The sequence below is a fragment of the Lytechinus variegatus genome, chromosome 11, assembly GCF_018143015.1.
Source record: "Lytechinus variegatus isolate NC3 chromosome 11, Lvar_3.0, whole genome shotgun sequence".
Lineage (NCBI taxonomy): Eukaryota > Metazoa > Echinodermata > Echinoidea > Temnopleuroida > Toxopneustidae > Lytechinus > Lytechinus variegatus.
In genome coordinates, this window is record NC_054750.1 from 8,300,152 (window position 1) to 8,315,730 (window position 15,579).

At 38.1% G+C, this 15,579-nt stretch overlaps 1 protein-coding gene across 1 annotated transcript in view; it reads left to right on the forward strand.

Moving 5' to 3' along the window:
• Positions 1 to 1,610: 1,610 nt before the first annotated feature.
• The window catches only part of LOC121424307, a 42,620-nt gene continuing 28,651 nt past the window's right edge, over positions 1,611 to 15,579 (forward strand). Inside the window, exon 1 of the mRNA XM_041619940.1 lies at positions 1,611 to 1,766. Within this exon, the coding sequence (XP_041475874.1) occupies positions 1,706 to 1,766 (61 nt within the window). The 5' untranslated portion in view covers positions 1,611 to 1,705. The remainder of the gene's footprint in view (positions 1,767 to 15,579) is intronic.

Sequence of the window (15,579 nt, forward strand, 5' to 3'; positions counted from 1 at the left end):
GGTCTTGATATCTGGTGAAATAGAAGTCTAAGTTGATATAACCAAACTCTATATGAAATGATATATAATATAATTCAATCAGTAAATAATAAAAAGAAAATAGTTGAGTTTGTGACATCATCGATTTTCTCTTTGGCATATCACTGTGTTTTGCATTTAAACTTCAAACTTTCCTAATTCATGAATATCAGATTGTGATGAATTTTTGTTGTCATTACTATTATTATACTTATTTTCTCTTTTCACTCAAATCAACCATTTGTTAGGGGGTGTACTTGACATTCAAAAGAGCTCGTAAAGTAGTTCACTGATATTTCTGGCATAAGTTGCCCTTTAGAATTCCATTTCCTCAAAAAATAGGAGCAGTGTTTTACACACTGCTTGATGACATATAGACCTATATTGTTTGTCCCTAAAGGAAATTTCAACTTCAGTTGTTACGTATGCTAATACTTACTCACCTACCTTATCTAGATACTACTTCCCTGCCGTCATTTTGTTGCTGTTTTGGCTTCCAGTATGGTTGCCAAGCTAATATGTGAATTAAGGAAAACATGACTTTATTTCAATATAAAATAAATGACAGAAAAAGAAGGTTTTCAGTTGGTACAAATGACTGTTTTCACTGTTTCTTTCCTCTACCTCAGCTGTAATCAGTCTCCTCTTGCCTTTTCTTGAGGTGACTACATAGGCCTAAATTTTCTGGGGCCGATTGCACGAAAGGGTCTTTGCAAGGACCGTCTTTCGTGTCGCCCATCTTTTATGATGCGCCATGTGAAACGCATTTTAAATAAATCATCTCCAAACATATTTCATTCGTCCGTTAAAATTAACAGAATATTTGTTTATAAAATAATATGATATATCATGAAATTGTATAAAATTTGATTTAAAAGCAAACTAACAAAACTTATTCTTTATCATAGATTTCAGAAACACCCCGCTTATAGCGTATCATAAAAGATGGGCGACACGAAAGACGGTCCTTGGAAAGACCCTTTCGTGCAATCGGCCCCAGTTCTTTTGAGGTTCTAGTCATGGATCCCTCATGCAGAGAAGCAACTTTGTTGCCATCTAGCCCATACCATGTAGAGGTGTTGGGGCTTAGTGGATTAGTCTCCAGACTTTGAACTACTAGGTCTGGGGTTCACATCCCTTTGCAGCACTCGCATCCTTTGGCAATGCACATATCTACATTTGCTAATCTCCACCCAGGTGTAGTAAATGGGTATCCGGTACTAGGAAAATTTTCCTTGAATTGAATGCTTGAGGGCCTGATCAAAATAGCTGTGCTGATGCTAAGAAACAATCATGAAAGTTGGATACTATTAATGTTATTCTTGTAAAATCAATTGAAAAAAAATTGGAGAGTGCTATAATTCAAATAAAAAAGTTTGGATGAATTTTCAATTCCCAGCAGGTGCATGTAAGAATAACATAGTAGCTCATTATTTGAACACCAGGATGCTTGTCTTAGATCGCTTTATTTTAACATGGGCAGCATTTTAACATGCATCAAAATGTGATGTAATTCTCTTTACAGTAAACAGAAAATTGCTTGATGATTTTTTTTTCATGCTTTATTTTGTTTTCAACAGAAGCCATTAAGTTAGGGGAGAGTGCATGTTAGCAGAGTACTTGAAGACCATCTTGGGAGGAGGCTAGTCCTTGAATCTTTCGTCTTGACATCAGCAGCATCCTCAAAATGGCAACCCCTCCTCTGTCTATTTTCCTCTTGTTTGCTCTCTTGACATGGAGCTTGGCAGGTGAGTCCCGCTCTGAAATTTTACATTTCTGGATTGAATAAGGGCACATACAATATTGTCCTTCCCTTTTTCAAAATTGTCACTTGGGGGGCAATTTGAAATGTGAAGAAACAGAAAAAATTGTAATATCAGCAATATTCCCTTTTACTTGCTGAACAGCGATTTATCCTGCATAGACCGCCTTTTCTCTCTCTTTCGCTATCGCATTGTCAGTTAATCACAAAAATTTGAGAGACATTAGTGTTAAGAGGATCTTTATTTTAAAAGCTAGAAAACATGAGAGAGGGTGGTCAGTCTATGTTATAACTTATCATTGAAAGATGATAATGGTCACTGCACATCTGTCTTACTAATGGTGCATTGCAAGAAACAAGCAAGCAGTTGCAAGTGGGATCTTAATCACAAGTCTGGAATTTCTTGCAAATTTGCACTTTATTGCTGGGTCCCGTCTTACAAAGAGTTACAGTTGATCCAATCAACCGCAACTATAGAAAGCCAGCAAAGTCAACATCTAAAATGCTTGTTTAATAGAAATATGATGTGAAGTCATACATTCATAGTTTTATTTAAATTCAGTGTGCTTTTCTTTGCTTTCAAAGGAAATTGTGCAAATTTCCTGAAGAAAAATTATGACATTGATGGATTTCCATATAGTTGAGGTTGATTGGATCAATCGTAACTCTTTTCAAGATGGGACCCTGGTCTAATCTTTGAAACGAGAAGTAACCATCACTTTGTTATAATTACAATTGATATATCATTTGAAAATGAGCATCATAAGTTTGCAATTGATTGCAAATATTTTCTCACAACTCCCCCTTGGAGTTGCAATGTTAGGATAATAGTTCAAAATGATTCACAATCTTAACCTTTACCGAAGCTTCAGTTAGTAGACAAGAGTTGAAAAGAAAAATTTGAATAATATTAGATTACTTTTAAGACAAATCTGGAAAAATAATTCGATATGCCCTTTATCTTCAATAAAACATTGATGGGCTAGCTTCCTTGTTCCTGATTAGAACTCTTTCTGGGAAAAAGAAGGTTGTCAATTATGTTACGAATGTGAAATTGAGGTGGTCTGACTAGTTTTTCTTTTTTTTATATGCAACCCGACCAAAAACAATAAGCAAAACTTTATTGGTCTACCGTCAAGCATTTAATGCCAACTCTAAGTCTATTTTTAGATGAATGTCTGTTCTATATTTCTAAGGGGGTACGCAGACAATGAACGGAGAATCATTTATGACAGATCCCTCCTTTATGACTTCAATTGATAGCAACCAAATCGTCATTTCCGCATGGAAAGAGCATGTTGTCACCTGGCATTGTGGCTCAGCAGTAGAGCGTCTGCCTCATGAACGGGAGGTCGTGGGTTCGATCCTCGGCGGAGTCATACCAAAGACTTACAAAAATGGGACCTTCTGCCTTCTTGCTAGGCGCTCAGCATTTAGATTGGAGAAGGATGATAAGAACATGTTATGTTAAGCAGGGCCCGCTGGTAGAGCAGTTTACTAACTGAAGTGGCTACCCTGGGTAAATAAAACGTTATTATTATTATTATTATAGGCTAAGTATGGTTTGTCATAATGTAAGTTCCTCATTTGTGTGATGGGGTTTGAGAGATACTGTGGAGATAGATTGGGAAAGGGAGGAGGAGGGGGTGGGGGGGGGGGGGGGGTAGTGTGCAGGGACAGGCCCTTAATGATTTTCGCCACTTCATAGCGCATAATGCAGAGTTTGAAGTGGGGGGACTAGATTCACTATGTACTGTGACTGACTCTTAACATTTGAGACAGAGTCCTTGGTGTCTAGTCTCCACTCTAGACCTGTTGGTTGAAGTGTCAAATATCGGTTCTTGCAGATGGGAGAGGGGGGGGGGGGGGGGGGTAGGGGTGCCCTCATCACAAATCAAGTCTTCTCCAACGAAAGTTAATTTTAAAGAAAAATAAAATTCAAATGAATGAAATGTTCATCCAAGTTGGATGTAAAGTTTCACTTATTTCAAAAACAATTATTCTGGTAGGGAGCCGATAGCAGCACCCACTCACAATTCAAATTCTAAATTAGAATATGTTTACCATCATTATTTTTAAAGTAATTTTTAATTCAGAAATGGCTGAAATGTCAAAACTAATTTTGTCCCCTGACAACAGCTTTGTCTGTTTGAGCCCATGAGCACGGATAACATACATGTTGTGCCATTTTACACCAAATTTATTGGTAAGAAATGCAGCCGAGCCTATCGCACAAGTTGGACCGCTATATTGCTTTCTTCTAAGACAAAAACTTAAATATGCAAGGATTCATGGAAAGAATGTCACACACACATCTCTTTATGCATGCAGAGAAATAGATAGTACTTTCAGCTGGATTTATTGTCCATTACCACCACTTTTGTATCCCTTTAATTTTGGCCCAATCTAGAGATTCTAGGAAGGGAGGAAACCCCCATCTCCATCAACCCCAAAGTGGGAATTCTCAATGGAGCATAAATATCACCTTGGGTTGAGGGAGCTGCATCATTGCTTGATAGGGTGTAATGATTTGTTACTGTTAGTAAATCATCGAGTCCTAAATCTTGAGTGAGTAGTGCTGTCTGCACCAGCCCAAGTTTTCAAATAATCGTGCTATTTCCGATCTGGCAAATTATCTCGATCTGAACAATCTCGAGATTATGTGTAATGGAGATGCAATCATCTTTCGATAGTTTGCTGGATTTATCTCGAGATTGCGATCCTAAGGCTAAGCCAACTCAGGATTATTTGCAAAATAGCCCGCTATTACGAATAATCCCGCTAATTCACAGATGCAGACGCACACGAGATTCGACTCAGGATTATTTACTCATGGTGTCACACCATTAGTGCATCGATGCCTCGCCCAAGCACAATTGCTCTTCTTGCGCTGGTGGAGATGGGGTTTGTTGAATCTTGAGATTAATTGCAAAGAGGGCTGATTGGGCTAAAATCTCGAGATTGAGCAAACTCAGGCTGGTGCAGCACCACCTTGTGATTCTCCTGACACCTTAATAAGTTGGAAAACTACTTGCTATTTGGTAGAAGTGACCTAGTTTTTGTGCAAACCCTTCTCAGGGAGAAAAGTGGTCTGAATTCGCATCCCAAATCAATGTCCCTGGCAGTTACTTGCATACAGAAGGTCGCACGATCCTATTTACAAACAACAGGAAGGCAGAAGGTATTCGTTCAAGCCAATACCCATTCTCAAATTTTTAATTTGATATAGCTGAGTGACAGAAGTGTATGAATCTGATTGGCCATTGCCCATAACACTGATTCTAGGTATGGTACCTACTGAACTTCCTTTTCCCAAACGATATATCAACGACTTTTGAACTATTTTGACTGGCGATAGAAATGGGCTATTTTACTGTTTCAGGTGATGAATTTGATCATCAGGAGATATCTTCATAAATGCCAATTTATTTTTAAAATGAGCCAGTCAAAGTACCCTTCTTTGGTCAAATATGGAAAATCAAATATCTCCAGACTGTCTCCTATCCACTGGTAGAAAACATTTGACCCTCTAATTCCTCCTTATTTTTATGATTTTTTTTTGAAGTGTCACTTTAACATAGGAGTTTATGGAAAACGTTTTGTGGTTGTGAATCCAGAAGGTAACAGTTAGAGGTTTGTGTTAGTCTTGTACTTTTGTAGTCGAGTGCCCCCCCCCATATGATCAAGGTCTTAGGTTTCCAAAATTGATAAGCAATAAACCAGAGGCCTCAAAGAATAAGGAGAAAACCTGGGCTTTATTCATAAACCTATCCTCCAATTAGCCGCCTAAGAGTAATGCGGATAATTCAATAAAAATTGCGTTCATAAACTCCGAAAATAAGCCGCATTATTTTTACGAGCGCCCGTCCTGAAAAAGGCGAATAATCGCCATGACAACTGGACACGCCCCCTCCGATGCGGTTGTGTTGGAAAAGGGTGACCTTGTGACCGCACCATGGCAATTATCCGCATTATTTGGAAATGCGTTCATAAACTCAAAATCTTATCCTGATGCCGCTATTATGCGGATAATAGCAGCATCAGAGTAATGCGGATAACTCTTGTCCTCCAATTTTACGACCAAATTATGCTGCTATTAGCCGCCTAATTCATAGTAATTGGGTTTATGAAAGGGGTATTAGGTTTGAAGGCAAGCTTTGGATTTACACAATTATGATACCTGCACTTGTACCTACATGCTGATACTGCGATCCCGTTCTGTAGACAAGTTTTTGTGAGGCTGACTTCCATCAAAATATAATTTGAGTCCCCCCCACAGTCTAAAATCAGGCTAAAGTAATATCATCTTTATTATGAATGGACGCAAGATTATTTTATTTGGGAATTGGGATAATTTGCTGATGCAAGGACATCTCAGGGCTCTATTATTGGCAAATTTTATTATAAGAATGTATATACCCCAGTAATACTCAACCTACAGGTCTCCACCTCCAGAAATGGACTTTCCAGACAAAACTGGAAGAGAGCTTGGTTGAGGATCAAGCTCTAGCTGTGCCCTTTTGTTTTTACGTGACCTTTACATTGGTGTTTTCCCTGTAGGTTTTTTTTTTTTGGGGGGGGGGGGAGATTCATGTGTCATTTTGGGAGCACCTGCTAAAGCACATTTCCTTTTTAGGCCTACTTGAAATTCAGGCCAATTTCCTTCCTTTTGAGGATCACAAAGAAAAAAAAGTGACTTTGGAAACCTGCCTCTTGAGAAGCCGAAGAAAGAACAGAAACATTAAACTTTATTGAATTACGGTAGGCTTATCCATGACGAAAAACTCCCATTTGAGAACACTATACCCCAGTTCCCCTTCTCATCAATTCTCTTCTCCAGCCATAACTGCCTCGAGAAAGCAATTTAAGTATCAAAACACCTGTTTCTTGACGTTGGTCCGAAGATAAAACAACAGCCCGGCATATACAGTCACAGCACGGGGCCACACATAATGGGATGCATGCGCAGCGCTGATTGCGGTCCCTGTAAGCATGCCGTCATTTTTATTCGCTTACTTTTCTTATTCCGAGGTCGATTTTCTTCGTTCGAAATCGAAAATGAACTAACATTGGGTTACTGAATACAATATGCCTTTGAAAACGTGATTAAATATGGAATACAATAATTTCATTCCGAAGGTCCTACTACAGGCAGAGAAGTCTTACGTAATAGCGCAGCTGTTGTTTATCTTTTCGTCCTTTGCTCAAAGCTGATATACTGGCCTGTGGGGGTGAAATTGAGACAGCGGGGATTACCCCTGGATTACTTGGCCAAGCGCGGTTGATAAGGGCATGGACCCTACCATAAGGGCTTGGAAATGATTTCTAGAAGATCCAAATGGAAAATGGGGTACAACACCGCAGTTCGCAATCTGAACTGCGGTATTGTTTCAAAGTGAAGTTTGACGTAATGTCTCTGATGGCTGTCTATACTGTATCTCAAGGCGGTGCTGCACCATCCCGAGTGTGCTCAATCTCGAGATTTTAGCCCGATAAGCCCTCTTCGCGATTAATCTCGAGATTCAAGAAACCCCGTCTCCACCATCGCACGAAGAGCGATTCTTGCTCGAGCGAGGCAACAAGCCCGATATTCCGAGCATGCGCACTTTTGATCTACGAGTTTCAACGGCCCGCGCTTTTGAATAACTTCCCGCGATATGCAATCAAGTACATGTACTCTTTCGCCGAATTCGACCGTTGTTATGCAACAATCCTCTCAGCTCAGCCGCGCTATAATTATAAGCGAGTGAAGTATTCTTCGTTTAATATGATGGCGGACTCCGAGGCAACGACAGAGGGGGAGAGAGAGAGAGGGGAGGAAAGAAATGCTATTTGCTCACATTTTGCAAAGGAATAAGACGACAATGCTGTCAGTATTGTTATTGACTATGACCATCGTCGATAATGAGCGCCTCTCCCATCGGTCTGGTCTCTCCCAAAATCCATTCACAGGGGGCTTGACACCATCGTTTGGGGAATTGATGAACGCTATGATAAAGTTGACTTTCGCATGCGTTCGGTATAATCGCTGTTTATGTTTTTACCAAGGCGGAAATGGAACGCGAATTGCATTATGGACTGAAGGTCATGAATAAATTAACCCGAGTCCAAACCCGAGTGCGTCTGCACCTACGAATTAGCGCGATAATTCATAAATAGCGCGCTATTTTGCAAATAAACCCGAGTTGACTTGGGATTGCAATCTCGAGATTAATCCTACGAACTAGCGCGATAATTGCGTCTGCATTACAAACTATCTCGAGATTTTTCAGATCGGAATAATTTGCCGGATCAGAAATAGCGCGCTAATTTGAAAACTCGGGATGGTGCAGACGGCCCTTCACAGTATATTTTATTGCTCATTTTTCTGATTTTTTAATATGAATAAGTGAGAGCAAAAAATGATGACCATGTCTTTCCATCTCTGTTCCAACTACTATACGTATTTGTCCCTCTCGCCTGGCCTGAACCCTTTGATCATGGATTTGGGTAGATGGGGGGGGGGGAGGGTCTATTATATAAATATATATTTTAGACATATAAGTGTTTCAATGTGTTGCTCCAAGAAATCAGTTGACTCATCATAAGGTGGTTTCAAACCGCCTCGATCACAAGAATCCCCGTTAAATTACATAATCTTTTTTAGGCTGAAAAATACCCATTAATTATTCCTGCATTCACACCGCCCTGGAACATACCCTTCCGAATAAGTTCCTGAAGTTACGAGCATGCGCAGTATGGTCAGATAAGCAGGCAAGGCGCGAGATTCAAACTCACTAGCCCAGCAGCCACCCACGGCGCCACGCTGGGCTAAAAGTTCCCGTAATTTTGCTTTCACATTGCCAAAATACCTGCGACCTTGGAAAAATCCCCGCGAAAGTTCTCGTAATTTTGCCAAGTACCTACTATTTAGCGGGTATTTTCTTTCGGGGAAATTACACGTAGTTTGCTTTCACATTACCAAATTACCTGGTATTTTCTGATTGGGGTAAATTTCCCGATCAGAGAATACCTGGAACTGACGAACTTCGAGGTGGTCTGAAACCACCTATAGAGTGAGTAAAATTTGGCCTTCAGACTTCACATTAATGACAAAAAATATTTTAGATAATTTTGATAAAACTTGGCCCATATTAAGCTCACTCGCTAGGCCCAATATGCATCTCCAAGTGGTTGACTCTATATAATTTGATAAGATTTAAGCTAAAATGTATTGTAGACTTTAAAGACACAATTAATTTAGATTAGGTTCACAGTCATGGCCATTCTCAGGGGTAGTTGCCCCCCCCTCCCAATTTTTGAAAACATTTTTTACCTAAAATTTTCACAAAATTCACCAAAAATATGCACAAAATCCTTCATACAAAATGCATAAATGCCCTAATGATGAGCTTGTCGCTCCACTCCCTCACTCGAAAGTTTTTTTCGAAAAAGTTTATGTGTCCTGCCACTTTAGCTAAAAATTTCTGCACATGGCCCTGTTCACAGAAAGAATATTCACACCTGCCCCATACGGGAAACCCATGCAAATATTAATAAGTACTTTTGATTATTACAAGAACTTTCCAATGTCTCTATTGGGATATTTGCAGTGTGAAAGCAAATGGCAATAAAAATATATGTCATCCGAGACTTAACCTATATGAGGACAATATGTATTCTTTGATTTTTTTCTTATTTTTTTCATCAGCAACACTATTTCAGTCATCTATTGCTTTTAATCAGTAAAAATAAAAAGACACATTTATAAATTTTGGCTACATTCAGAATTTGCAATGGATTTGTACATGAAATCATGTTTTTGAGCAATTTTGGGTCTGACATTCACTTACAAAATCTTATGTAACTTCAGAACCATGCACCCCCGTGTTGCGAATTTGGTCTTAATAGTTTAGCGAGACTTAAGGAAAATAGGTAAAGAAACGTCACAGCCCAATATTTTCATATTATCGATTCATTGTGAAAAATGTTGATGGGGGGGGGCAAAAACAGCCACCTGCTCCCCCCCCCCCCGGGACTTGCTAGGGTTAACACCTGACCTCTCTCAGCCCCCATTCTGTATGCAGTACAGGAAACAGTCAAGTAATGCAAAAACAGGAAGAAAATGTGAAATTTAGTTTCACAGAAATCGAAACTAATTTCATATCACCAAAGAACATTATGGTGTTCATGGTGTTCGAACTCTGAGCAACATTTTCGTCATGCTTCCTTATCTCCTTGGTGATTCTCACTTCCTTTTAGAATAATGAAACCTGACAAAATGGACATATGTTTCGCATTTCCCTCATCAGCACAGTTCTCACAAAACTGTAATTGTTGTAAATGTTAATTGCACATTGAGGTAAATACAGTATCTGTTTTTGCTGAGCATTATACGCCTAATTACCCAAGCCGCATTCGATCTGCACCCAATCTTGTTTTTAAGTATGCCGATGATAATTAATGCACTTATTCTGCAGTCAAAAGGTGTTGTTTCCCCATATGCAGGAACTGCAGGGACTTTGCACGATGATAATTGGCTGATCCGTTTCCTTGTTGCACTATTAAAAACTAATATGGACTATTTCTGAAATCATGGACATGACTTTTATTGCTGTGCCTCATTCGATCCAGAATATTTGGGGCTGAATTCATAAGGGGTTTTATAAGGGAATGGAACATGAGGTATGAAAGAAGGTTTCAGGAATTGGGCTGGAGACATTTACTCACCAACCAGAATATTTTGAAATTTTGCACGAAATAAGATTTAAAGAAAGTTGCAGAGACATGAAAGTCATGAAATCATCTAAATGGAATCAAAATGAGTTTGTTTGCTAAATTTTTGGACATTTAAACCAAAATGAAACATCTTGTAACACAGCCAGGTATACTACATGAATGATGAACTATTCTGGGATGGTTCGAAAATTTAGACAAAAGTTTAGAATGTGTAAGTCAGCTATGATTTAAACCATAGAATGTGGAAATTGAACATTGCTGTTCAAATTTGGTGAATTGTGGAGATTTTTACCTGATTGCTGTAGAATGCTGGCAAGCGAGCAACCAGAGGACCATTGGCATGAGGTCCTCTCCGAAGGATCTGGTAATGAGGATTAAAGCCTTACCATAGGGCACTAGCGCACCAAATGGGAATCGAACACAGATCACCTGAATCCAAGATTATGCTATACCGAGTGAGCAATCGGGCCTCCATCACAAATTGAAACACTTGTAAAGTAAAGATGTTATATTTAAAAAATAAAATGTTGATCAAGCACAACTGTGCTTTGAACTAAATGTCTTTTAGAAATAAGTTTCTTCTGTAACCAAAAATTACAAAAATAGCTTATCAAATATGAAGTCGTAAAGTTGTATAAAAGAAAAGATACAAGAGTTTCATTACACCATTATTTAGGACTGCTTAGAATTTAGTCTCACAGAGATTACACAGTATGCACATCTCATGCTTGAATGAACCCGAAACCTTAATCCATGTTTTCTCCTTATTTTTTGACAGAGGAATTTCAGCTAGATCTTTACAGAAATTTCTGTAAAGATCTAGCTGAAATTCCTCTGCATTCAATCAAATACTTGTAATGGTTATTGTTGGGCAATTTTAACATATAATATATGATTTTAAAGCTTAGGAAATGAATTTTCAAGCTCAATAAAAATCTCAATATTCATTTCGGTCGACTTATACCCCTTTCATAAACCTATCCTCCAATTAGCCGCCTAAGAGTAATGCGGATAATTCAATAAAAATCGCGTTCATAAACTCCGAAAATAATACGCACCATTTTTTTTTTGTGTTGGAAAAGGGTGACCTTGTGACCGCTCCATGGCAATTATCCGCATTACTTTCAAAATGCGTTCATAAAGTCAAAATCTGGTCCCGATGCTGCTATAATGCGGATAACTCTGGTCCTCTGATTTTACGACCAAATTATGCTGCTATTAGCCGCATAATTGGGTTTATGAAAGGGGTATTACTGTTGGTTTTGGGGTGGCAGGTCACATGTTTGAACAGGGGGGGGGGTGATAGTTTAGGCAGAGACCTTGATTGGAGCATGGACCTATTATTGGAGTGTTCACACTGGAATTATTTCAGATATTGAAATTCACCACAAAATACACAAATGGAATCATGAAATCTCATGCATGATTTTTGTCTCACCTGTTGTTAAAGGCAGACAATAACCTCTGACACTTTCTTTTGTCACCGTAATTGCAGTATTCTGGAACATCCAGTTATTCATGATCAGCGTTTAAGGTCAAATAAGAAATGTATGCAGATGGATTGGAAAAAAATATTTACTCAATTTAATAACTTCTTATCTATCAATGTTATTATGTAATCTTTCTTTAATACTGTTATGTTTCAATCTGTTATTCTTTTGAATTGTGTTTTTCATTCGTCAGTCAGAAACATGCAAAGTTGTAAAAAGCGTTGCTTCATACGCAATTATGTCCGCTTGAATAGTGTTGAGTGGTCTACTTAAGTACAGATGAGGTAAAATACAGGATGGAATCATTAGCCAACCTTCCATAAAACCAGGGAGATAGGACTCCACTTTTCTCCCTTGTTTAATTAACAAATGAGACCCTGGGCATCCACTTTGATTTATCAAGGGTTAAGTTTAAAGTGGTAGAGAGAGAGGGGGGGGGAAGAAAGCATGGGAGGGAGAGAGGGAGAGGTGTAGACCTCAGTAGATGAACTACGGAAGTTTTAAAGTACTTGTTGAGAAGGCAAAATAATTTTTCCCGCCAAGTCGACAGAATAATGTTATAGTCAACATGGCAAGATGACATGTACACAAATTTGTTGTGTTGTCATGGTGAGATATGTCATCTCGCCAACTTGACAGATTATCCACAGCATGCACACATGTGGATGTTGATCTTTAGCCAGCCTTTATTTCGTTCCAACTGATTTTGCACATGCATGCTGAATCTCACCATTTACGTTAAATGCATCAAAAATGGCGAGATAAAGAATCTTGCCATGTTGACAACTGGACATACAACTTTTGACTTGGCAAAACAATGTATCTCGCCATCCTCACAAGGCGATGGCTCTTTAAAGCTTCTGTAATGTAGAGATATAGAGAGAGGGAGAGATGGTGAAATGGCGCAGTGTGAAAGGAACAGATGAAAAGTTCCACTCGTAACTTTAGCAGTGAACTTCACTCTTAAAGAGAAATGCCAGTAGTTGCAGCAAACACTGATTTCATGAGAAAGTCTGTAAAACAAGGCTTTAATAATTGTCAGTATATCATCAAGGATCTAGATCTGGTACAGTTACATAAACTGAACTTTGTGAAATCATAAAATCTAAGCTGAAATACGATCACCCTGAAGATCACCAACACAGATAGGCACACGTGGGACAGTGTATTATTATTGCTGGAATAAAGATTCAACAGAAGTGACCGAATCTGCGCTTATTTTGCTTCTTTCTCAGCAATAACTCAATTTCTTCCAGAATCCTTTGGCATATACTTTTTATTCATACAACAGACACTCAATAGGTGGTCGTTATATGAGATTCTGTAAAAAATCATTACCAAAACTGTAATTTATCTTTAATGATGTTGAAAGTCAGATCAACCCCATGCCTCCTTGTAATCAGAAAATTCAGAAAAAACATAAAGCTAAATGATAGTAGTTGCAGTAAAACACTAATTTCGTGAGAAAGTCTGTAAAACCAAGGTTAAGTATGACTATATCATGGTGGATCTAGATCTGGTACAGTTTCATAAAATGAACTTTGTGAAATCCTAATATCTAAGCTGAAATACGATCACACTGAAGATCGCCAACACAGATAGACACACATGGGACAGTGTATTATTATTGCTGGAATAAAGACCCGACGGAAGTGACCGAATCCGCGCTTACCCTGCTTATTTCTTAGCAATTACACAATTTCTTCGAGAATCCATTGGCACAAATTTTTTATTCATACAAACAGACACTTGGGTGGTCATTATATTAGATTCTGTAAAAAGTCATTTTAGATCGTTACCAAAACTGGAATTTATCTTTAAAGAATGCTTGCTTGTAAAGTTAATCCATTGCCTGCTGGAACCTGATTATGTCTGTTCAAAGCACATGGGCTTTACAGGATTCAGCAGACAACAGGTTAAGCGATGAACTTTGCCAGGAAAATGGGGAAGAACTCACTGCCTCGATGAGAAGGGCATGAGTGAGATGGGAAGGAAGAGAGAGAGAGAGTCAGTTACAGAGACAACAAAATCGCTAATTGAATTCTTCTCGTGTGTATTTCTGGAGTGACAAATGTAATAAATGACTTGAATTGAAGAGGCGGGTACGGGAAGCAATATCGTCGCTTCTCAGCTCCTTCATTTTAATTGTTTGTCCGATCCAAAGTCCCTGATTATCATCCTGCCATTCACTTGATAAATTTCCTGATATAAATGAATTGCATTCTAAAGAAGGGAGAAAAGAAGAGACAATTCTGGATGACCTCTTTGAGAAGGAGAAGTAAGTGGCTATATAATCATAAAGTCATTTCTTTTTTTTGATTTTCTTGCTCTGACAGTTCTTGAAGACTATCTTCATCAGAACAAAGTTAATGCTTCTAGCCAATAAATTTGCTGATCCAATTAGCCTGGTCAGATAATATTTGGCTTATTTCTTGCTGTAGCCGGATATTTTGCCTGAAAAGTCAGCCCAAAACATCTGAAAGTTGTTTCCAGAAGAGCCAGCATAATATTTTTTTGTTTAGTTTTTTACTTTTTTGCCGGGCATCTTCTCCAGGCTTAAGTTCAAGAGGCCATGAAATTTGACACCGCACTGTAGACATTCTACACACAGTGTAATCTTTCAGTAAAAGTTTTTTATTAAAGATTTGATTTCAGGAACTTAAAGGACAAGTCACCCCAACAAAAAGTTGATTTCAATAAAAAGAGAAAGATCCAACAAAAATAACACTGAAAATTTCATCAAAATCGTATGTAAAATAAGAAAGTTATGTCATTTTAAAGTTTCGTTTAATTTCACAAAATAGTTATATGCACATCCTGGTTGGTATGCAAATGAAGACATTGATGATGTCATCCACTCACTATTTCTTTTATATTTTATTATATGAAGTGTGAAATGTTCTAATTTTCTCCTAATTGTCAAGTGAAACAATGATTAATTCCTCCCTGAACATGTGGAATTAGCATTGTTTAATATTATATGGTTCAGTCAAGTTGGTCCCTATTGTCAAATCTGTAAAAATGAAATATTGTATAATTCAAACAATAAAAAACAAGAAATAGTGAGTGATGGACATCATCGACTGACTCATTTGCATGATACTGAGATGTGCATATCACTGTTTTGTGAAAAATAAGTGAAACTTTATTTTAGATCCAAATTTAATGAAAGTTTTCCCCCTTATGCTAGTTTGATTTTTCTCTTTTTATTCAAATCAACATTTTTCTAGGGTGGACTTGACCTTTAATTCACATTTTGAACTTGAGTGAGTTTTCCCTTGCCCTTGTGCTAATTTATATGTGACCCTTGTTATATATAGGTAAATGAAGAGTATATAGAAATTCAATATATCAAGAAATAGTGTCTCTTCATTATCAATATCTTTGTATTTTTCATAACCGATCTAATTATCGTTTGTCAAATTCAAATGATCTTTTAGGCCTTCTGGTTAAAATTAGTTTGAAACCTCTGCATTGATCAATTTATGACTGCACCTTCAGAAGTTACCCAAATTATTTGTGTTCTCCCAATATTTTGTTCTCTCCATCAAAGTCACACTTGCCTATGTGGTCATTTCAACATGTCTACAC